Here is a 23,579-nt window from a genome sequence, read left to right on the forward strand (position 1 = left end):
AGCAGAGAAGGGGACAGCGGGTGTGGGTCCCCACAGTAGCAGAGAAGGGGACAGCGGGTGTGGGTCCCCACAGTAGCAGAGAAGGGGACAGCGGGTGTGGGTCCCCACAGTAGCAGAGAAGGGGACAGCGGGTGTGGGTCCCCACAGTAGCAGAGAAGGGGACAGCGGGTGTGGGTCCCCACAGTAGCAGAGAAGGGGACAGCGGGTGTGGGTCCCCACAGTAGCAGAGAAGGGGACAGCGGGTGTGGGTCCCCACAGTAGCAGAGAAGGGGACAGCGGGTGTGGGTCCCCACAGTAGCAGAGAAGGGGACAGCGGGTGTGGGTCCCCACAGTAGCAGAGAAGGGGACAGCGGGTGTGGGTCCCCACAGTAGCAGAGAAGGGGACAGCGGGTGTGGGTCCCCACAGTAGCAGAGAAGGGGACAGCGGGTGTGGGTCCCCACAGTAGCAGAGAAGGGGACAGCGGGTGTGGGTCCCCACAGTAGCAGAGAAGGGGACAGCGGGTATGGGTCCCCACAGTAGCAGAGAAGGGGACAGCGGGTGTGGGTCCCCACAGTAGCAGAGAAGGGGACAGCGGGTGTGGGTCCCCACAGCGGTTGTGGGAAAATACAGTAACGTTAAAATGGGGTCAACCCTGTAACATGTTAGTCACCTGACAACTCTGGCATTTCTCAACGGCTTCTCCATTGTTTGTTTTTCCTCTGTGATTACCTCCCAGTGTTTGTAGTGTGGTTTAGCCTAAACGTGTGGATCTGTTTTCTTTACGGTCCTATAACTAGGTGTAGGTGAGGGCAGCCTCTTTCCAAGACGCCACCCCGCCCCGACAGGGTCAACTCATTGGGTAAATACTCAGTCAACCTCCTCCACTCTGCTTGACAGGGATGAATAGGCCTCCATGTTATGTCTAACACTTGTTTCACTACTGCAGCGGTATGCCCTGCCTTTGTACCGAGGTAGATAAACAGGAGCTCTCTGTACTGAGTATAGGTATTCCTTTATGAACAACGATGGCTGACGGTGATATCATACGACCCTGTTTGGACTTCTGAGCTAAACGATCAGAGTGCTGGTATAGTGATGACTCATGTTCTCCCATAATGACTTCTATATGTTTGAAAGGGTTTTACGACAGAGGCAATAACTATTAGCTAGATAGTTACGTTGGCATTGGAACGCACATAAATAAAATCTTCTCAGAACGGTTTGATCTCTGCTCTCTATCCTCACTACGCACCAGTCCAGACAGGAACACTGTGTTCAGAGACCTCACTATGCACCAGTCCAGACAGGAACACTGTGTTCAGAGACCTCACTATGCACCAGTCCAGACAGGAACACTGTGTTCAGAGACCTCACTATGCACCAGTCCAGACAGGAACACTGTGTTCAGAGACCTCACTATGCACCAGTCCAGACAGGAACACTGTGTTCAGAGACCTCACTATGCACCAGTCCAGACAGGAACACTGTGTTCAGAGACCTCACTATGCACCAGTCCAGACAGGAACACTGTGTTCAGAGACCTCACTATGCACCAGTCCAGACAGGAACACTGTGTTCAGAGACCTCACTATGCACCAGTCCAGACAGGAACACTGTGTTCAGAGACCTCACTATGCACCAGTCCAGACAGGAACACTGTGTTCAGAGACCTCACTATGCACCAGTCCAGACAGGAACACTGTGTTCAGAGACCTCACTATGCACCAGTCCAGACAGGAACACTGTGTTCAGAGACCTCACTATGCACCAGTCCAGACAGGAACACTGTGTTCAGAGACCTCACTATGCACCAGTCCAGACAGGAACACTGTGTTCAGAGACCTCACTATGCACCAGTCCAGACAGGAACACTGTGTTCAGAGACCTCACTATGCACCAGTCCAGACAGGAACACTGTGTTCAGAGACCTCACTATGCACCAGTCCAGACAGGAACACTGTGTTCAGAGACCTCACTATGCACCAGTCCAGACAGGAACACTGTGTTCAGAGACCTCACTATGCACCAGTCCAGACAGGAACACTGTGTTCAGAGACCTCACTATGCACCAGTCCAGACAGGAACACACGATACCTCAGAAAGGCTCATGTGATTCGAGAATACTCACAGCATATTCGGACATTCTTTGACTAACAGATACCTCTAAAGTTCTCAACTTTAGAACACACACACACAGACAGAACGAGACACAGACAGAACGAGACACAGACAGAACGAGACACAGACAGAACGAGACACAGACAGAACGACAGAACGACAGAACGAGACACAGACAGAACGACAGAACGAGACACAGACAGAACGACAGAACGAGACACAGACAGAACGACAGAACGAGACACAGACAGAACGACAGAACGAGACACAGACAGAACGACAGACAGAACGACAGAACGAGAGAGACAGAACGACAGAACGAGAGACAGACAGAACGAGACACAGACAGAACGAGACACAGACAGAACGAGACACAGACACACAGACACACAGACAGACAGACAGACAGACACACAGACAGACAGACAGAGACAGACAGAGCGAGAGAGCCAGCCAGCCAGAGAGCCAGCCAGAGAGCCAGCCAGAGAGCCAGCCAGAGAGCCAGCCAGAGAGCCAGCCAGAGAGCCAGCCAGAGAGCCAGCCAGAGAGCCAGCCAGAGAGCCAGCCAGAGAGCCAGCCAGAGAGCCAGCCAGAGAGCCAGCCAGAGAGCCAGCCAGAGAGCCAGCCAGAGAGCCAGACATAGGGAACATTGAGTACAGCCCTGTGGTCAGGAGCTCTTCTGCTTTCAACAGACAGTCTGTTGCCGTGTCAGCGCATCCTTGATAAATTATCCAATGGGTTGTGAGACTGATAAATAACCCAATTGGAGGTTAGAGAACTGATGAATAAACCAATGGTGGGGGAGATGACTTACGTGTTGCAGGCCGTCATGGCTTGACAGGTGTCCCCAGTACAGAACTCTGAGATGGTGCTGTACTGCAGGTTTATTAGATTGAAGAAGGTCGTCGCTGAAGGGAGAGAAGAGAAGCACACTCAGTAATACCCACAGTCTGCTCAAGGCCGAGCCTCGTCAAATAGTCTACATACATCAAATTCCTTCAAATACTTAGGCTGCTACTTTGAAGTATTTGATATGCTATTTGATCCAAGTACTGTTCTTGAACACAATCATTCTGCAGTGTAATGTTTACAGTGAATGGAACAAACAACCCAATGTTTTGTTGACTATATTTCACGTAGAACGGTACAGTTCTGCCCCAGGTATAAGACAGAGGGGGACGAGGTTGGAGGTATTGGCAGGCTACTGAACTGTTGGCTCCATTCATGACCGGTATTTTGGCAACTTCTTGCCAAAAAAGACGAACGCCGTTTGAGTTCCAAGGCAAATTCTATTAGTGGTTGATACGAGTCGATACGGACGGGGCTTGCCCGAGTTGCCTAACTCCCTGATTTCACGCAGAAAAATGCAGTCGCAGGCTAAAACACGTTCCATTTGTTTTAACATGATGCGGTTTCTCAACACAGACTGATAAAACATTGGTGTTACAGGACTTACAAACCCCCAGAGAAGATGCCTGTAAACTGTCAACAGCAGATATTCTTGTATCGTATAATATTTAAGATAATAGGAGCTGAACCTGGAGCTAAACTTCCAGAGGAGATGCCTGAGATGTTGTTCTTATGGAGTCATTATATAACGTAAGGAGCTGAACCTGGAGCTAAACTTCCAGAGGAGATGCCTGAGATGTTGTTCTTATAGAGTCATTATATAACGTAAGGAGCTGAACCTGGAGCTAAACTTCCAGGGGAGATGCCTGAGATGTTGTTCTTATAGAGTCATTATATAACGTAAGGAGCTGAACCTGGAGCTAAACTTCCAGGGGAGATGCCTGAGATGTTGTTCTTATAGAGTCATTATATAACGTAAGGAGCTGAACCTGGAGCTAAACTTCCAGAGGAGATGCCTGAGATGTTGTTCTTATGGAGTCATTATATAACGTAAGGAGCTGAACCTGGAGCTAAACTTCCAGAGGAGATGCCTGAGATGTTCTTATAGAGTCATTATATAACGTAAGGAGCTGAACCTGGAGCTAAACTTCCAGGGGAGATGCCTGAGATGTTGTTCTTATGGAGTCATTATATAACGTAAGGAGCTGAACCTGGAGCTAAACTTCCAGGGGAGATGCCTGAGATGTTGTTCTTATAGAGTCATTATATAACGTAAGGAGCTGAACCTGGAGCTAAACTTCCAGGGGAGATGCCTGAGATGTTGTTCTTATAGAGTCATTATATAACGTAAGGAGCTGAACCTGGAGCTAAACTTCCAGGGGAGATGCCTGAGATGTTGTTCTTATAGAGTCATTATATAACGTAAGGAGCTGAACCTGGAGCTAAACTTCCAGGGGAGATGCCTGAGATGTTGTTCTTATAGAGTCATTATATAACGTAAGGAGCTGAACCTGGAGCTAAACTTCCAGGGGAGATGCCTGAGATGTTGTTCTTATAGAGTCATTATATAACGTAAGGAGCTGAACCTGGAGCTAAACTTCCAGAGGATTCAGCTGCAGTGCTGTTATAGAATACACATCCAAAGAGAAGACACTGAAAAAGGCAGAAATGTAGATGTCTTGAGTACCGGGGAGATGCAAGTAAATCTGTCGAGTGTTTAGCTTGTCTGGGAGCGTTATCTTGTGTCTGGTGGAACCTCAAATATGACCCAAAAATGATTTCATTCTGATCAGCTGCTGGTAACTCACTGTTGCTGGCGAGCCATTCGTTGAGGTCTATCTCCCTGGGCAGCAGCACCAGCTCTTTGAGGTCGAAGTCTACCACGCGTACTTTAGTGAACTCCGCCTCCAGATACTGCTTCTTCTCTTCCGCTGGCGGTTTCTTCCCATTGGGCTTCGTCTTAGACTTCCTGTAGGGGACAGGAAGAGAAAGGGGGACAGGTTAGAGCAATTCACAGGGACATTCACAGACGAAAGAGGAACTTTTTAGAACTCTTCAGTTGGACTCAATCAAGGCAGGGACTGCAGCTAGCAACTAAAGTATGACATTGCAGATGGGTGGTTTTGGATGCATTAAATGCACGTTACCGGAAAGTGGAACTGAATATGTAAACAGCCTTTAGCCACTGCTAGCAGACAACCCTGTGTTTCACACTCACAGGTCTGCGCCGGGGTCACCGTGTCTCTCCCACTGTGGCATTTTGAGTCCGCTGAGGGCCATGCACCCAGCGTCTGTACAGACAGCTTTTTGTTCAAGTACCTGACCCAGAGCGTGACTCCTGACCTGCCGTTAGGACCAGTTACCACAGTTAGCCGCCCACAGCGCCATGTACTTCCAGCACTATGTTTTAACAGAGGACTGTCATATCACACTCCCACGACACTTCCAGGTTCAAAACCCTCCGCTCCCCCCACCTGAAAATCATGTCCACTAATACAGCCTATCCAGGGGTTAACTGTTGAATGGGTTAACAGGCTAGTGAAACAAGTACAGACAAAGGCAGGGTTGTGGGACAATGCAGGCTTGGCTCAATTGAAGGAAAGACCATCACAGCACAGAGAGGTATTACGTTTGTTTTCCTATTTTCTGGCATCCCTCTTCATGGCAGTCAAGTGTTCAGGGTTTAACATCCTGGGGTTTTCACTGAGCTCTGACTTCTATGGAGTTTCAGAGTACCACTCTAGAACACGATTAGCATTCCAACGGCTTAATTCCTCGCTCCCTCTTCAGTATTTCCCTTCCTCTACATTTCCATTTCCTTCCCTCGCTCTCTTTTTGCTGTCTTCAGTTTGGGTTTGTTTAAGGACAGGGGAGTTTCACTTTCTGCCCTGAATTTATTGCGCCTCTGTTGACCTTAATTTCCACCATCCACCCCCTCCAGTCCACAACCTGTCTAAACACAATATATACCCCCCCCCTCCTCCTCCCCCCATGTGATCTTGGCTCAAGCCTTTCCCTCTCAGATCCGAACTCCTGGAAGACTGGCGCAGGTCCAGAATCAGGAGGAACAAAGTGAGAGCAGTGTGGCTCTGATGACAGTCTATTCAGCAGGAGCCAATCAGAAGCATACATCTGTGCTTCCCAGTTAAACACACACATTGAAAGACAGAGGAAACGACCATTAAAATGTACAGATAATGTCTAGAACGTTCACTGCCAACTTCTCATGTTTGAGGACTTCTGTAACCACCCTCTACTGCAGGTGTGTCAAACTCATTTTGCTACGGGGGACGAATTGAAAATGTGTTTTATTTCCTTGCCGTCAAAATGTGGAAAATAATTTCCTCTTGACATGGTGTTGAGAATTTAATACCCCCTGACTGTTTAGCTTCCATTTCAGTCATTCTTACCGAGCCGGACAGTCAAGAAACTGCATGTATAAAGGTCCATTATCCTTCTACAGTTTCCTTTTGAATTTATTGAATATATTTTGAATTTGAATATACATACACTTAGAAATATACATATATAGAGCTATACATATAAATATACACACATATAGAAATAAGAATACACTACCATTCAAAAGTTTGCGTTCACTTAAAAATATCCTTGTTTTTGAAAGCACATTTATTCTCCATTAAAATAACAAATTGACCAGAAATACAGTGTTGACATTGTTAATGTTGTAAATGACTATTGTAGCTGGAAACGGCAGATTTATATGGACTATCTACATAGGCGTCTAGTGTATGTAAACTTCTGACACATCAGTTAGGATCACCACTTTAATTTAAGAATGTGAAATGTCAGAATAATAGCAGACAGAATGATTTATTTCAGCTTTTATTTAGTTAATCACATTCCCAGTGGGTCAGAAGTTTACATGCACTCAATTAGTATATGGTAGCATTGCCTTGAAATTGTTTAACTTAGAACAAATGTTTCAGGTAGCCTTCCACAAGCTTCCCACAATAAGTTGGGTGAATTTTGGCCCATTCCTCCTGACAAAGCTGGTGTAACTGAGTCAGGTTTGTAGGTCTCCTTGCTCGCACATGCTTTTTCAGTTCTGCCCACACATTTTCTATAGGATTGAGGTCAGGGCTTTGTGTTGGCCACTTCAATACCTGGACTTTGTTGTCCTTAAGCCATTTTGCCACAACTTTGGAAGTATGCTTGGGGTCATTGTCCATTTGGAAGTCCCATTTGTGACAAAGCTTTAACTGACTGAGATTTTGCTTCAATATATCCACATAATTTTCTTTCCTCATGGTGCCATCTATTTTGTGAAGTGCATCAGTCCCTCATGCAGCACCCCCATAACATGATGCTGCCACCCCCGTGCTTCACGGTTGGGATGGTGTTATTCGGTTTGCAAGCTTCCCCTTTTCCTCCAAACATAATGATGGTCATTATGGCAAAACAGTTTATTTTTGTTTCATCAGACCAGATAGCATTTCTCCAATAAAGTACCATCTTTGTCCCAATGTGCAGTTGCAAACCGTAGTCTGGCTTTTATATGGCAGTTTTGGAGCAGTGGCTTCTTCCTTGCTGAGCTGCCTTTCAGGTTATATCGATATAGGACTCATTTTACTGTGGATATAGATACTTTTGGACCCGTTTTCTCCAGCATCTTCACAAGGTCCTTTGCTGTTGTTCTGGGATTGATTTACACTTTTCGCACCAGATTACGTTCAACTCTAGGAGACAGAACGCGTCTACTTCCTGAGTGGTATGACAGTTGCATGGTCCCATGGTGTTTATACTTGCGTACTATTGTTTGTACAGATGAACGTGGTACCTTCAGGCATTTGGAAATTGCTCCCAAGGATGGACCAGACTTGTGGAGGTCTAAAAAAGAATTTTGAGGTCTTGGCTGATTTATTTTGATTTCCCATGATGTCAAGCAAAGAGGCACTGAGTGTGAAGATAGGCTAATTGACATCATTTGAGTTCATTGGAGGTGTACCTGTGGATGTCAAGGCCTATCAAAAGCTTCTAAAGCCATGACGTCATTTCCTGGAATTTTCCAAGCTGCTTAAAGGCACAGTCAACTTAGTATGTAAACGTCTGACCCACTGGAATTGTGATACAGTGAATTATAAGTGAAATAATCTGTCTGTAAACAATTGTTGGAAAAATTACTTGTGTCAAGCAGATGTCCTAACCTACTTGCAAAAACTATAGATTGTTAACAAGAAATTTGTGGAGTGGTTGAAAAACGAGTTTGAATTACTCCAACCTAAGTGTATGGAAACCTCCGACTTCAACTGTAATATATATATTCATTTTTTGGGGACCTCCCAGCTCTATGGTCTGACTCACTGTCCCGAGGACTAGAGGGCTGTAGATTAGAAATGAGAGACACACACAAACCAGCAGACAGGGCTGGTCCCTGGTCAGTTCTTGAGCGTTACTGCGGGACCAGGATGGTGACAGCTGTCCAGGCAATGAGATGGACTTATAGAGAGAGGCAGAGCGATTGAAGGAGAGTGATAAACTAAGGGGGATATAAGGAGAGAGTGAGGGTCATTGACAGAGCCAACAGCTGTGAGATCCAGTCAGCCATGCAGCTATTGAACCCACAACTGCCAGGCCCCTATAAAGACCTTCAATCAAATCTGAGTTGGCGAATTCGGTTATTGAATTAAAAAAAGGATTTAAGACACACACACACTCTGCATTCCTCCCAGAATAAGACAGGCCCTCTGAGTGTTCAGTCTTGTCTGTTTCTCCTCCAGAAATCATCCCGAGACCTCAAAGTCATGCACGCAAAAACCCTGACAAATACAAACACACTTCAAGTAGTCTGATTGAATAACCCATTAATGTTGGCTAGACTAGGTCCCTGAACACTATTATTTGAGTCCCAGTCTTAAGAGACCCAGCTGGTGACTACATAACCATGCATGCCATAGACTTCCTCCTAGTACCAGACAGTGCCAACTTCCTGTCCATTCACCAGCCAGAGACATGTCTGACCCTGGCCTCTGGTCTGATCTAGCCAAGCCTGGTCAGCAGGACGCATACAATGCCTTTTATGGCAAAGACCCTGCCTGGGAGAACTTTACCAAGAGCAGGCACAATCCTATGTGAGTATCAGGGGAGGGGTACTAGCAGAGAGGAAGTTCTCTGTATCCTAAAATAAACTAATTGCTCCAGGATGTACCTCCTTGTACCACACATATGTGGGAAGGAGGCAGGGTTTGGAAAATGAGGAAATTAAGGAAAAGGCGAGACAGGAAGTGGCTTAGTGATACAGAATGTTTTCAAAAAGGGAAAAAAAAGTTGGCCAAGAGGGCAGAGAAAGATTAAGAGAAAGGCCTGCGCCAGATGAGAGGTTAGAGAGGGCAGTGTAAGGCCTCAGGCTCTTGACCCTGGACAGGTGGGAGGTTAGAGAGGGCAGTGTAAAGCCTCAGGCTCTTGACCCTGGACAGGTGAGAGGTTAGAGAGGGCAGTGTAAGGCCTCAGGCTCTTGACCCTGGACAGGTTAGAGAGGGCAGTGTAAGGCCTCAGGCTCTTGACCCTGGACAGGTGAGAGGTTAGAGAGGGCAGTGTAAGGCCTCAGGCTCTTGACAGGTGAGAGGTTAGAGAGGGCAGTGTAAGGCCTCAGGCTCTTGACCCTGGACAGGTGAGAGGTTAGAGAGGGCAGTGTAAGGCCTCAGGCTCTTGACCCTGGACAGGTGAGTCTGTGGTCACAGAGAAGGAGAGACAGGTCGACATGAAAGACAATGAATGATGGAAAAGGGAAGAGGAGAGGGAGAATAAAGAGGGAAATAGAAGGGGAAGAAAAGAGAGAGACTCATTAATAATTAGCTAGGAGTGTTATCTGCAGTGTCCCAGACTTTAAATTAGGCCAGGAAAAAAATCAGCCCACTGGTGCATGGGAAGACTGGTGTAGCATGGTAAAATAGGACCTTTCCCACCTCAAAGTGGTAGACTGTGACAAACTCAGGAAGAGGACGACAGAGTGACCGCGTTCGTGTTTCTGGAAACTTCCGTGGATCGTTTCAGAAGTGGACCATTCAGTGCCTTTGACCATCACTCTTTAAGTCCAGAAAATCCACAGGTTTATCTACCACTGTGCAAACAATGTTAGCACAGTGAGTGCAGTTTCCAATGCTCCTCATCAGAAGTCAACTAGTATTGTAGGCCTGTAAGAAAAAGGCTGTGTGGCTGCCGAACGTGCAGTGTTCAAGACTAAAATAGATAACCCACTAACGAGGCAGCCTTCTGGCAGGTACAACACAAGACTGGCTGTTACTGCCCCAACAACCTGCTTCCAAGTAATAGCATCATCATCACCACCACCACCACCACCACCACCACTTGGGAACACACGTTACAGAGGAATTAGGTGGAAGTGTTTTGACTGTATGTATTATGCCAACAGTGCTGGATTTAAGAAGGCAACCTTGGAATCGAGCCACATGGCCACTTTGTACACATGGCTGGCTAACTCTTTAGTTATCACCTGAACAATGAAACATGCACCAAGTCCACCTCCACTGAGGCACAAACACACTGCTACTTTAAGGCTTGGAACAAGAGCATTTCCTCATTTGTATTAGTGCATTGACTGGAGTATGCAATCTAAGCACATTTTGTATGACCCCTTTGCTAACTTTACCCATGTATTTACTTTCCCCTCAGTCAGTGTCACCTGCTGCCAAGCCCAATATTGCACAAGTGTTGCTTAAATTGCCTGGTGAATTTGGGAAGCATCTAACAATTGGCATATGGAAGTGGTTAATGCAATCTATGACAGGGAACAACATTCAGCATCCATTCAACACAGTTCAAGTAAACAAGACGGCTTCCAGCACACTGAGCACAGATCTAGGATCAGCTAACCCTAACCCTCCCCAAAACCCTAAAAAAAAAAGAGAAAAAACACATTGTCCTCATGATGGTTGAGGTTTTGATTTAGGGAGAACTTGTGCTTGGAGCGTAAACAACAAAGTTATGCCAGACAATGTGAAGAGTTTTCCCCCCTGTTCTCCCTGAAGAGTAGCTATGATGGATTTCTGAAGCGCCGACTGAGCAGGTTTCCATGTAGCCCTGGTATGTGGAGGTGAACTCCGTCCACACCAGAGAAACATGCTGCTTTTCTTACCACCTGGACTTAATGCAACACCAGCTGACCAGCAGTGTTTTCAGTGGAAAACCACCCTACAGTATTTACAGTGACGACAGAAGAGACCAGACAACATCAGGAACAGAGGTGTAGATGTTCTTGCTGTACTTTTTGGACCAACAAAACATAAAACCTGAACAACAACCCTAGCAACAAAGCAAAACAACCCCAAGATAAAAGTCAGAGGCCAAAACATATTTTACATTTTACTTAACCAGGTAGGCTAGTTGAGAACAAAGTTCTCATTTACAACTGCGACCTGGTCAAGATAAAGCAAAGCAGTGCGACAAACACAGTTACACATGAGAGAAACAAACGTACAGTCAATAACACAATTGATTCACAAAAAGTCACAGTAAAAAAAAAAGGTTCCTTCCTCCTGTTGTGATTTGACATTGGCATTTTAGTTATTTAGCAGATGCTCTTATCCTGAGAGATTTACAGTAGTGAGTAGATACATATTTGTTCCATTGGCAGTTTTCATCCCAACTGTAATAGAGGATCACTACGTGAGCAAGATGCCTACTGCATACACTCAGCTCTTCCCCATTTTGTAAGGACAAACTTTGGCTTGAGAATATCAGCTTTAGATTCCTTGATTCCAGTTAGACCTACAGATCTATTTCAGGCATCTAAATTGAGTATACTTCTCAATGGCTCTTTTCCCTGAAAAACCACAGACCGAGGAGGTGCAGGCCGAGCCAGCCGAGCCATAACAGCCATTACTGGGTTATAAAGATACAGGAGTAAGGGCAGAAATCTCCACACGTATCATACTCAGCTAGTCTCGGAGGAAATGTGTAACAATGGCAGTCTTCTCTGATTTCTTTGACTTTTAGAAGTCACGGCCAAACTGTCCTGAGGCCTGTTTGATGCAAGTCTTCTATAGCCATGTGACGTCTGTTACATCGGGTTTTCTTATTAACCTTGTTGAATGTACTTTCATGCCATGTTACCCACAGTCACATTCATTTCCCTTCACGGCACAGAGGATCACTGGACAGAGGCTCGAGGTCCCTCCTCCCCATGCCTCTGTGCTGCCATAAGGTTACTTATAAGCATCACTCTGTTCACTACATGCGTGTGGGATCTTTGGAGCAGCGGACACTTACATTTTTATTTTTTTGATTTGACCCCCTTTTCTTCCCAATTTCGTGGTATGGTGTGCGATGAGACAAGGATATCCCTACCGGCCAAACCCTCCCTAAGCCGGACGACGCTAGGCCAATTGTGCGTCGCCCCACGGACCTCCCGGGCGCGAACCCAGAGTCTCTGGTGGCAGCAGAGGACACCTTTTGGCAACATGAACACCTCGCCGTTCCCACTCCCATTCACAACGGGCGATAGCAACGTTTTTTTTGTTTTGTCAAGCAAGGAAGAGTAACCTTCCCTTGCTGGTAGTAGCTAACTGGCAGCCTGGCCAGCTTGCTTAGCCTGGCTACAAACATAGCAAGCTAGCTAGCCTTTAGCTTCCCACATCTCCATGGGAAATAATCAGATTTATAATATTTTTTTAAATATGCCCTGGCAAATATTATTCTACTTGCCGGTGAAAACTCAAACATTATCCCAGTTTGATATGCTGCTTGTGTATTCATTCCCATATCAGCTAAAAATTGTACGTCATCATGTTTTGGTCATGACGAGGAAAAGCACCTGGATAGCTAGTTGGCTACAGCAGGTTCTACCATTTCACACCCTTTTTGTGACGAAAAGCGACACTGCAACAATGCGCTCAGCATATAGCTTCTCCGTAGAGCATGGAGTAAGCCATCGGACTAAACCCCATTCAGAGCACCACTTCCCATACTGAGCACAAGGGACCCCCCGCTGACACAATGTAGGGTCATCAACATCACAACAGACGTGTGAGAGAGAACATTTTCGGGGCCTAGCCCCCTCTGGTCCAGTATTCCACTAAGGTATCCTTCCGACATTTCCTTGAAGTAATTACTGATTTCACAAGACACAAGGTTTTCGCCACACCTTGTTCACCGATCCAGTCATATCAGATCACATCAGTGATTACATAGAGGGATTTTTCATGTACTCAAACAAAGTCAGGATTTCATTGTGCAGTCTTCTCACAGGCCCTAGTTATCCTAACCTATACATCTCAACATGAATTTACCCACTTCAACCTCAATGTAACCTGCCTCTATAGTCAGCCGTTTCACTATTGAGGAAACAAGGTTGGGTAATGTGTTTTCTTCCCTGTGAGCTGAGAACTAGGCATACTGTAGGCCTACTTATTAACTTCATATAACCATTTTGTTCTTCTTCCTCGAACGTCACTGGAAAATCCCCTTGAAGGTCATAAAAGCAAACCTTTAAAGGCGGTACGTGTAGGTAGGCCACATGCATCAACCAATTTCAAATCGCCGTGGTATTCTAAAGTAAATTAAGTTAGGCAAGGGTATGAAGAACTTGTCGTTACCTGTTAGGTTTTACAGATTGTTATCCACTACAGTAATGTAGGGCTGACCCCATTTAGTCCACTGGTTGATTGTTTGGTTGATAGGCTGTTGGTCAACCGAGATTTCTTCAGTTGAGCAGGAGTGAACACAACAACAAAATCTATATATAGAGTGTACAAGAGACCAGTCTGATTCGTGCATGTCTGAGTGGACTAATCCATTGTGGACGTGGGGATGGTACTCTAAGACATGTTCTACTGAAATTGTATATGGTTATATTACATAAGAACAATTATGCAACACTAATAGAAATTATTTTACAACAAATGCGCTTTCTCCCGCATTGGATAGTAGTCGCTATCCACGGTTCTGAAAGATCAGAACGCTGTTGAATTTGCACCTTTTCCTAGAACATGTTGCTATGTGCATAATTGCAATGTTAACTAGCATTTTGGTGTTGAGAAGAATGCAGCGGAGGCAGCAGCAGAACGAGTAATAGACAATAAGGCAAAGGCTGTTTTCTCTAAGTAAAGTGAGGAGAGAGTAAACCAACTTAATTAGGTGTATAATCAATAGCCTAACTGTTAAATGTGCCTGGCTTTATAAATGATGATATTTATAGAAATAAGACAGATCCTGCTTCTGTTGCCTGTTTGAGTGATTGTTTAATAGCCTCCTGGTTCTGTGAGCACCAAGCCTCATGGAACGACATGTCATGCAAACTATTTCAAACTGGGCTGTTTTTAATCTTTGCTTTGCTGTAATTAAGGCCTTAAACTTTTTATCCGTTAGGACAGGCTCTCTGGTATTATTTCATGTATTTAGTGTCACTTACAATGTTCCAAATCGCCCAAAAAATGTATAAACGGTCCTTTTTCTTGTTCTCATTATTATTATCATAATTTTAATATGTCATTATCATTAGTAGGCTTAGTATCACAGCCTTGTATAACCACCATTGAGCTGTAAAACTAAGAGCGCATCCTGTAATTGATACAGTAGCCTGTATTCCATACAGGCTACTGTATCAATCCATCATTCATTCATGTCATCACACAGCATACGAGTCACAAATGATTTGATGTGATTATGATATGCTATAGATCAGGCCCTATTGGTCACGTGCATGCGATGCATACATGCATCACAAAGAGAGCAATGGCTGAGGGAATGTTTTTCCTAAACAAATTACGGATTTTGGTAAATTTTGGGCAACAGTGTGCTTAATGCAGACAAACTTAGTGAATATAGTTGATTTGAGGTCGACCGATTATGATTTTAACACCGATACCGATTATCGTTTAACCTCTCTAGGGTGTGCCACCTGGCCAACATGCAGTGAGATTGCAGAGCGCCAAATTCAAATACAGAAATACTCATTATAAAAATTCATAAAAGATACAACTACTAAACATAGGTTTAAAGTTTAACTTCTTGTGAATCCAACCACGGTGTCAGATTTCAAAAATGCTTTAAGGCGAAAGCATACCCTACAGTTATTTGAGAACATAGCCCAGCAGACAAATTACAAACCGTAACCAGCCAAGTAGAAGAGTTACACAAGTCAGAAAGAGAAAATTAATCCCTTACCTTTGATGATCTTCATATGTTTGCACTCAGAAGACAATCATTTATTCAATAAAATTTTCCTTTTGTTCAATAAAGTCTCTCTTTATATCCGAAAAACCTGTTTTGTTTGCACGTTTTCTTCAGTAATCCACAGGCTCAAACGCAGTCACAACAGGCAGACAAAAAAATCTAAATTGTATCCGTAAAGTTCATAGAAACATGTCAAACAATGTTTATATTCAAACCTCAGGTTGTTTTTAGCCTAAATGATCTATAATATTTCAACCGGACATTAACGGTATCAATATAAAAGGTCAACAAGAAAGGCACTCTCTCTGGTCGCACGCATGAAAAAGCTCTGTGACACGGCAGGGTCCACTCATTCAGACTCCTCTTACTCCCTCATTTTTCAGAACACAAGCCTGAAAATGTCTAAAGACTGTTGACATCTAGTGGAAGGCATAGGAACTGCAATTTGAGTCCTAAGTCAATGGATACTGTAATGGCATTGAATAGAAAACTACAACAACAAAAAATCCTTCCTGAACGGATTTTTCTCAGGTTTTCGCCTGCCAAATCAGTTCTGTTATACACACAGACATTACTTTAACAGTTTTGCAAACTTTAGAGTGTTTCCTATCCAAATCTACTCATTATATGCATAACCTATCTTCTGGGCCCCGAGTAGAAGGCAGTTTAATTTGGGCATGCTTTCCATCCAAAATTCCAAATGCTGCCCCCTACCTTAGAGAAGTTAATTGGTCGACCTCTAGTTGATTTGGTTAACAGACATAGGATGTGTTTATATCGATTTTTTGTCAGGGTGTACAATAATGCATTCCAACAACACGGAATCCTAAAATGGTAGACATTCTTAAAGCCAATACTGCACAAACCAGTATCTATTACCCAAGGTGCCATTATTAGGACTGTGTGTTTCCAGGCTTTTGCCCTTTGTGCTGGTTGAAAACTCCTGTGATGGAGGTGGAGGTAAGAGAGGGGAAACTTAAGAGAGAAACCAGCCAGCATGTCAGTGTGGCCACTCTGTCCCAAGAAGGATTAGCCTGATTATGTCTCTCAAAGACTTTACACGACAGGGCCCATGGTTAGGGCCACAAGATTTAAACTGACTACGTTGACGAGGCAAAATACTTGGCCAGCGAGTCCAAATTACGGCCTATTTTGGTGTTTATAAAAGAGTTCCCTGATTTTAGGCTAGGTTGAAGATAAAAGGTTAAGACAATGGGATTCTAATTTCCCATAACTCTTTGCAAAAATCGGACCAGCAAATTTGTTTATTTTCAAAACGCTGCCCCACTTTAAGTCTGAGTTATGTCTTAGTATGCAATGCTGAAACAGGCAACCTAAAAAAAAACATGCTTTGTGTAACAGTGCATGTATAAGTTGTGCTGTTGTAATGTTTAGAGAAAGAAATGAGTTTATGGTCTTTCAATCTAAAACACCTCTAAATATGCAGTGTTTGAATAAAATGGAGCCTTTAATTATTTACAGCGGTTGAGGAGGCGTATCACATTGCTCTCATTCTTGTTCAGTCTTGCTGTGGAGATCTGTCGTGCAGTCGCTGAGTGCTGGAAGCCATGTAAAGCTTAGGGGGTTTTGCCACATAGCAGCAATTCACTAGTCAGAGGTAGCCTAACACGGAACTGGAGAGTTAAATAAGCCTGTAATAATTACAACTAAACACAGACAGCAATTTCCTTTTTAAATTCTGAGCTGTGAAGAATATTGCAAGGAGAAAACAGTATAATTAGGCTTATGCAAGTATAGCTTTGCAGTGGGAAAGTTGACAGCACATTTGCGTTTCTAAAAGTATCTAGATGTTCAGTGCCAGACTTCATAAAACTGTCTGCAACGTGGTCTCAGAACATTTCGTATTATTCTGTACGTAAACCAAGACAATCCATAGTATATGTTACGTTTCGTCTGCATTAACATTTGTGGATGTCCAGCACCCATTTCGTATGATCCACTATACAGACACTTACAGTTGACCAGGGCAGCCTAGCAGGGCAGAAATTTTAAATGACTTGTTGGAAAGGTGGCATCCTATGACAGTAACACATTGAAAGTCACTGACTTCTTCAGTAAGGCCATTCTAGCACCAATATTTGTCTATGGAGATTGCATGGCTGTGTTCTCGATTTTATACACTTGTCAGCAACAGGTGTAGGTGAAATAGCCAAATCCACTATTTAGAAGGGGTGTCCACATACTATGTAGAGTATTACGAATTTGCAAAACGTATGATATGTTGCAAATTCCAATTGGTTGGGGCTAACACTAGCTATGTGGCTAATGATAACATTTCCTAGGCTAGGGGTTAGGTTAAAGGGTTAAGGTTAGATAACATGCTAAGTAGTTGCAAAATAGCTTTAAAAAATAGTAAGTACACTGAACAAAAAAAACGCAACATGCAAGAATTTCAAAGAATTTACAGAGTTACAGTTCATATAAGGAAATCAGTCAATCGAAATAGATTAATTAGGCCCTTATCTAAGAATTTCACATGACTGGGAATACAGATATGCATCTGTTGGTCACAAATACCGTAAAAAAGGTAGGGGCATGGATAAAACTTTTTTTTTTAAAGTTAGTATCTGGTGTGACCACCATTTACCTCATGCAGCACGACATATCTTCGCATAGAGTTGGTCAGGCTGTTGATTGTGGCCTGTGGAATGTTGTCCTGCTCCTCTTCAACGGCTGAGCAAAGTTGCTGGATATTGGCAGGAAATGGAACACGCTGCTGTACAAGTCAATCCAGAGCATCCCACACATGCTCAACGGGTGACATGTCTGGTGGGTATGCAGGCCATGGAAGAACTGGGACATTTTCAGATTCCAGGAATTGTGTACAGAACACTGTGACATGGGGCTGTGCATTAACATGCTCAAATAAGAGGTGGTGGCGGTGAATTAATGGTAAGACAATGGGCCTCAGGATCTTGTCACAGTATCACATTGCCATAGATAAAACGCTATTGTGTTCATTGTTCTTAGCTTATGCCTGCCCATACCATAACCCCACTCTGTTCACAATGTTGACATCAGCAAACCGCTCACCCACACAACGCCATACACGCCGTCTGCCCTGTACAATTGAAACCAGGATTCATCCATGAAGAGCTGCAGTTGTGAGTCCAGATGGACGTACTTTAACATTTTCTAAAACAAAGTTGGATGCGGCTTATGGTAAAGCAATTAACACATTCCTGTAGTCAGCATGCCAATTGCACGCTCCCTAAAAACTTGCGACATCTGTGGCATTGTGTTGTGACAAAACAGCACATTTTAGAGTGGCCTTTTAATATCTCCAGCAAAACCTGCACCTGTGTAATGATGTTGCCGTTTAATCAGCTTCTTGATATGCCACACCTTTCAGGTGGATGGATTATCTTGCAACCTTTGGATTGCTAGACGTTCGCGTTTTACGCCCGACCAACCACCCTCCTTTTGTTTTTGCCTTAAGTAACCATACCAAACGTAAGATAATTGGATTGTCCCGGGTTTACTTTTACTATGTTACGTCTAATCTATGATACCAGTCTGTAAAACTACATGTTCGCGCATCCAATTTCTGCTGCCACGGATCCAACCAATAACTGATTCAGAGACTACCTTTAACCGATATGAAAATGACAGTATTCGCTATCTACTTCTAACATGTTGGCCGTGACACACATGGCTAGAAAACACTGTTGCTGCTACTACTACGGAATCGTGTCAAGTCGATAGCCTACTTTGTGCATAGTTTATCCAAACTGTACTCCAACGTTTTAAAAATCCGAAATAAATCTAAAACGTCAAGTATATGCTTAAAATTATATTTCCCAAATCAGACAGTGAACGTTCCTTTTGCTGTCCCATGGAAAGTTCCACTATAAACCAAGCATGCTGCCACTGCTGCCTTGTCTTCACATTATGGAGAAGGCTCGCAACAAGTATAAATCATTTAAACCTGAAATTCAAACATATTGTTATTTTACCTTAAAACTTTGCCCACCGCCTGAAGAACCATTTTACAACTTAATCCGCTTTTTGCGTTCCTCTGTGAGTGCATATCCGTATTTTCGCCTGAAATAGAACAGTAATCTCCGACCATACTTGAATGGAAAAACGTTTAAAAAAAAAACTTCTATCGACTCCGCCGCTCTCGGATGAGGCTCCAAAATTATACACTTCAACTTTTCACTGTACATGAGACCTGAAGAGAAACGTATTTGTGGCTTTCGCAACTGCCAGCCCCCCTTCTCCAATTGCAGCCAATCCGTGGAGAGGAGAGTCCTCGAGGTGCGAAAAAAGAACCCACACAATACTTACGTCACAGCCTTATTATGTAGAGGTGATCCACGGTTGTCACTAGTTACCATAGCCACAAAATCTAAAATGGTCTATATCGTAAAAATGTATCTCCTAATAATTCGAAAGATCGATTAAAAACCTGGTTTTCTGAGCAGATTATGCCTACTTCGATTTTGACTTTTGACTGATTATGATAATCAGAGTAAGGTGTTTACATGACTAATGCCATGCTAGCTGTCTGATTTATGTTCCACAGGCCTCCAATCATCTCACCAGACAGGTTTGCTGCATTGAGATGCCCAACGCCAGAATAACGTGCTTAGTGCATTTAATAGGCTACATGTTGAGACGATAAGGCCACATTCTTGTGTCTGGCTGAACCTCACTTGGAACTAAACTATGAGGCCGGGAGACAAGCAGTAGATGGACATGTAGCTACTTGACTTCACAACATGGCTGGTGTTGAGAGACGGTGCTTTGCCACAACAGGGCTGGTGGTGAGAGACTGTGCTTTGCCACAACAGGGCTGGTGGTGAGAGACGGTGCTTTACCACAACAGGGCTGGTGGTGAGAGACGGTGCTTTACCACAACAGGGCTGGTGGTGAGAGACGGTGCTTTACCACAACAGGGCTGCTGGTGTTACTGGTGAGACAGTGAGGCAAACCTCCAAGCCTCCAATCATGGAAAAGGGGATACCTAATCAGTTGTACAACTGAATGCATTCAACTGAACTTGTCTTCCGCATTTAACCCAACCCATCTGAATCAGAGAGGTGCGGGGGGGCTGCCTTAATCAACATCCACATCTTCAGCGCCCAGGGAACAGTGGGTTAACTGCCTTGCTTACACATTTTTACCTTGTCAGCTTGGGGATTCGATCCAGCAACCTTTCAGGAATGAGTGTGAACACGGGAGGTGGTGTTTTTAATAGTTTGGGCCAAAGTCTGAGGTCTAGTTCATAGAGGCATGACAATGTAGACTTGGTTGATATCGAGCCTCAACTTTGAGAGTACAAAGACAGTAGAAAAGCAATCTTGAAATAAGTCTACTACAGTAAAAGGCAGTGAGAAGGAGGAAGGTCAGGTTATGACAAATGATCAAGAGTTAAAAGGAATACAACAAACCGTAATTCTCCCTTGCTTTTTCTTTTCTCTTCTGAACCCATCTCTTTCTCTCAATTCTCCCCTTTCTCTGGCCAGGACTGGTATCCATTAAAGTATCTCATAGTGCTAATCTACAATCAGCCCCCACATCCATATAATGTAATTCATTATGATCTAAATCTCCTACTCAAGAGATGCTATGTGAATATGGGCCCTAGTCTCTCTCCCTGTCCCCCCCTCTCAGGCTGGACCGGTGGGGTTGCAGCTACAGCTGACTACTGTAGCATGGACAGTCACAAAGACACAGTAATCTGGGGGACCTCTGGAGCCCAGATCACTCCCAGTGTGTGTGTCACAGTCTGAGTGTGTAAGTGTCAGAGTATGTCAGGGTCTGGGCTCCAATCATTGTGTGTCAGGGTCAATTCCATTTCCACCAGTCAATTTTTATACGCGTGTGTGTTTGCAAGAGAGAGCTCCTGCGTGTTTATGCGCTGTGAGTTGCTATCTATTCGTGTGTGTTTCTGTGACTTTCTGAGAGTGAGAGAAGTAGTCTGATAGGGCCCTGTACAGGTCCATCTGCACACTCAGCCAGCACAACTCCTCTTAAGGCGTCAGTTCAGCTAGCTCACATAATCCCTTAGAAGACTTCCGCTTCACAATTTCACATCTAAGATGTTTGGTGCAGTATTCCTCAAGTGAAAACATGTGCATGAAAACGATTAGTCTCTCGTTGAATGACAAACACTTCAATGAAGAATCCCTACTGTTGACCAATCACCAACGAAGGGGCATAGACGTGGGCTACTGACTTTGGCTTGCCTCGAGAGAGAAAACATGTGCGCACCAACAGCTGAAAAAAACCTTGCCGGACACCAAAATGAACAACAACGTCCCAAAATGTCATCATAATATATGTACAAACTGTTTCGGATGGGAAGCATACGGGCACCTTTAGGCACGTCTCCCCGTCTGGCCCAAGCACAGTGCTCACTCTGGGGGAGAGGGGAGGGTGGCTGGGGGGTGGAGCTCTGGTGCTCCAGAGCCTCGCTTTGAGTGGCTTCTGCTGTGGTGAGTAGAAAGAGAGAGAAGGGGAAGGAGAGAGGGGAAAGAGGCCAGAACAGGGTAGAGACTTTTCCCAGGAGCTATTTCTAACCTCTGCCTGCCTCTGCCTGGCTCTGGGCTATACCGACCAGAGAGAAAGGGGTGAGAGAGGGGGAGGTAGGGAGGGGGAACAGAGTGAAGGAGAGAGAGACAGAGAAAGAGAGGGGGTGAAGACAGAGACCGGGGTAGGTGGTGAAATTACACTCACAGAAATTACATTTACTGTTAATTTTTATTGTTTATTTCACTTCTGTTAATTATCTACTTCACTTGCTTTGGCAATGTTAACATATGTTTCCCATGCCAATAAAGCTTTGAATTGAATTGAGAGAAAGCAACAGTAGTGAGAGTGACACTAGGGCCATGAGTGAACAGTCCTATCTGGCTTCGGGCCCTACGTACTTGAGGTGGTGACAAGTGGAAGTAATGGAACTTCCATAGATAAGCTTACAACTATTAGATCAGAAGGCAGCCATTCAAGATCACTGGACCAAAGCCAGGGCCTCTATTCAGAATTAACTCCATTCAAGACAGTGGGCTCAATCACGCTTCAAAGACAACTTAATGAAGTACAGCAATTCGGTTACTGGATAGTACTAATCCATTATTGTATATGAGCCGATTTGGGTGGAAATGATCCTGATAACTATAAGTAATTAATTGCTGTTGTAGGCAGGCTAATATAGTTAGCACTGGTGTCCTACATCAGGGGTCCCAAACTTTTTCACTCGGGAGCCCCCTTCCAGCATTGGGAAACATACCGCGGCCCCCTGCACACACACGCCACGTTTATGTCTGTGTGCACAAGCACTGTCCATGACACACTTCACGCCACTCGTTGGTGGAGTGAACTTTGCAGATTTAAAGATTATTTCCTGCAATTCTACACATTTTGTCATGTGGTGCAAAGAACATTTTGCAGTTTTAAATAAAATTTTCAATTCTGTACATTTCGCCATGTCTAATGTGTATTCATGTGATATTTGATATATATATATATATTTATGGGTTAAAATACCAACAACAACAAAACGTTAGCTGACATGGGCTAGTTGATCTGGACATTTCATACTTTAGCTTTCTAAAGTATGAAATTACTAATATGACAAGAGGAACTGATGATGCACTACCCAATTTTGAAATTGCACCTTGTGCATTCTACTATTACAACTTTCAAGAGTAAGTTTAAAGCCGGACTGAGTTCCTTTAAAAAGTAAAATAAATGTAATAAAATTGCGGGGGCCCCGCCGGCCCCTCACGCCCCACAGTTTGGGAACCACTGTCCTATGTAACCCAACCTCATATAGAGCCTTACAGGAAGAAATAAAACCACTGACTACAGATCCAGCCTACAGGTTGTAATCCTTCACACAAATAAACATCATTCTTACATAACCAAAGATTTGACGTGAGTGGAAAGTGCGGTCGGACACGCTTCTTCTACCGGACAGAGACGACTATGATTCTTAGCTACTGTTGACGTCTGGGAAGAAGCTGCCAAGAAGCTACAAGACATCACTCACCTCGGTCACCTGGTTTTATCTCAGGCTATAAACATTATCTCACGTTCTCAGCCATTAACTAAATTCCATGGAAGAAACACACATCTAGGCCAAACATTGCACTTGCATAAATCCTATTCTGTATAACAAACACTAAACATTAACTAAATGTCACTGGATTGGTATAAACGATCCTTTGTTTGACATGCTAAGGTCTTTTTCCTAAACATGATGTCACGCCATAGGACTCACAGGGCCTAAATCACATTCTGAATCATTCAGTGGGGACAGTGGGATCTCGAGTGGCGCAGCGGTCTAAGGCACTGCATCTCAGTGCTAGAGGCATCACTACAGACACCCTGGATCGAATCCAGGCTGTATCACAACCGGCCGTGATTGGGAGTCCCATAATTGTCACAGCGTCGTCCGGGTTTGGCCGGTGTAGGCCGTCATTGTCAATAAGAATTTGTTCTTAACTGA

General features: G+C 44.2%; 1 protein-coding gene across 5 annotated transcripts in view; it reads right to left on the reverse strand.

Annotated features, from left to right (window-relative positions):
• Positions 1-23,579, reverse strand: part of LOC109897756 (MOB kinase activator 2-like) — a 99,896-nt gene that overhangs the window by 7,085 nt on the left and 69,232 nt on the right. For 3 of the 5 annotated variants that reach the window (XM_020492303.2, XM_020492301.2, XM_020492302.2), the window contains exons 2-3: positions 4,756-4,916; positions 2,913-3,006 (exon numbers count right to left, since the gene is read on the reverse strand). In XM_020492303.2, the coding sequence (XP_020347892.1) occupies positions 2,913-3,006; positions 4,756-4,916 (255 nt within the window). Of the gene's footprint in view, positions 1-2,912; positions 3,007-4,755; positions 4,917-17,708; positions 19,397-23,579 lie in introns of those variants that run through there. The other 2 variants (XM_020492300.2, XM_020492304.2) reach the window with 2 other exon arrangements.

Source organism: Oncorhynchus kisutch, linkage group LG10, assembly GCF_002021735.2.
Source record: "Oncorhynchus kisutch isolate 150728-3 linkage group LG10, Okis_V2, whole genome shotgun sequence".
Lineage (NCBI taxonomy): Eukaryota > Metazoa > Chordata > Actinopteri > Salmoniformes > Salmonidae > Oncorhynchus > Oncorhynchus kisutch.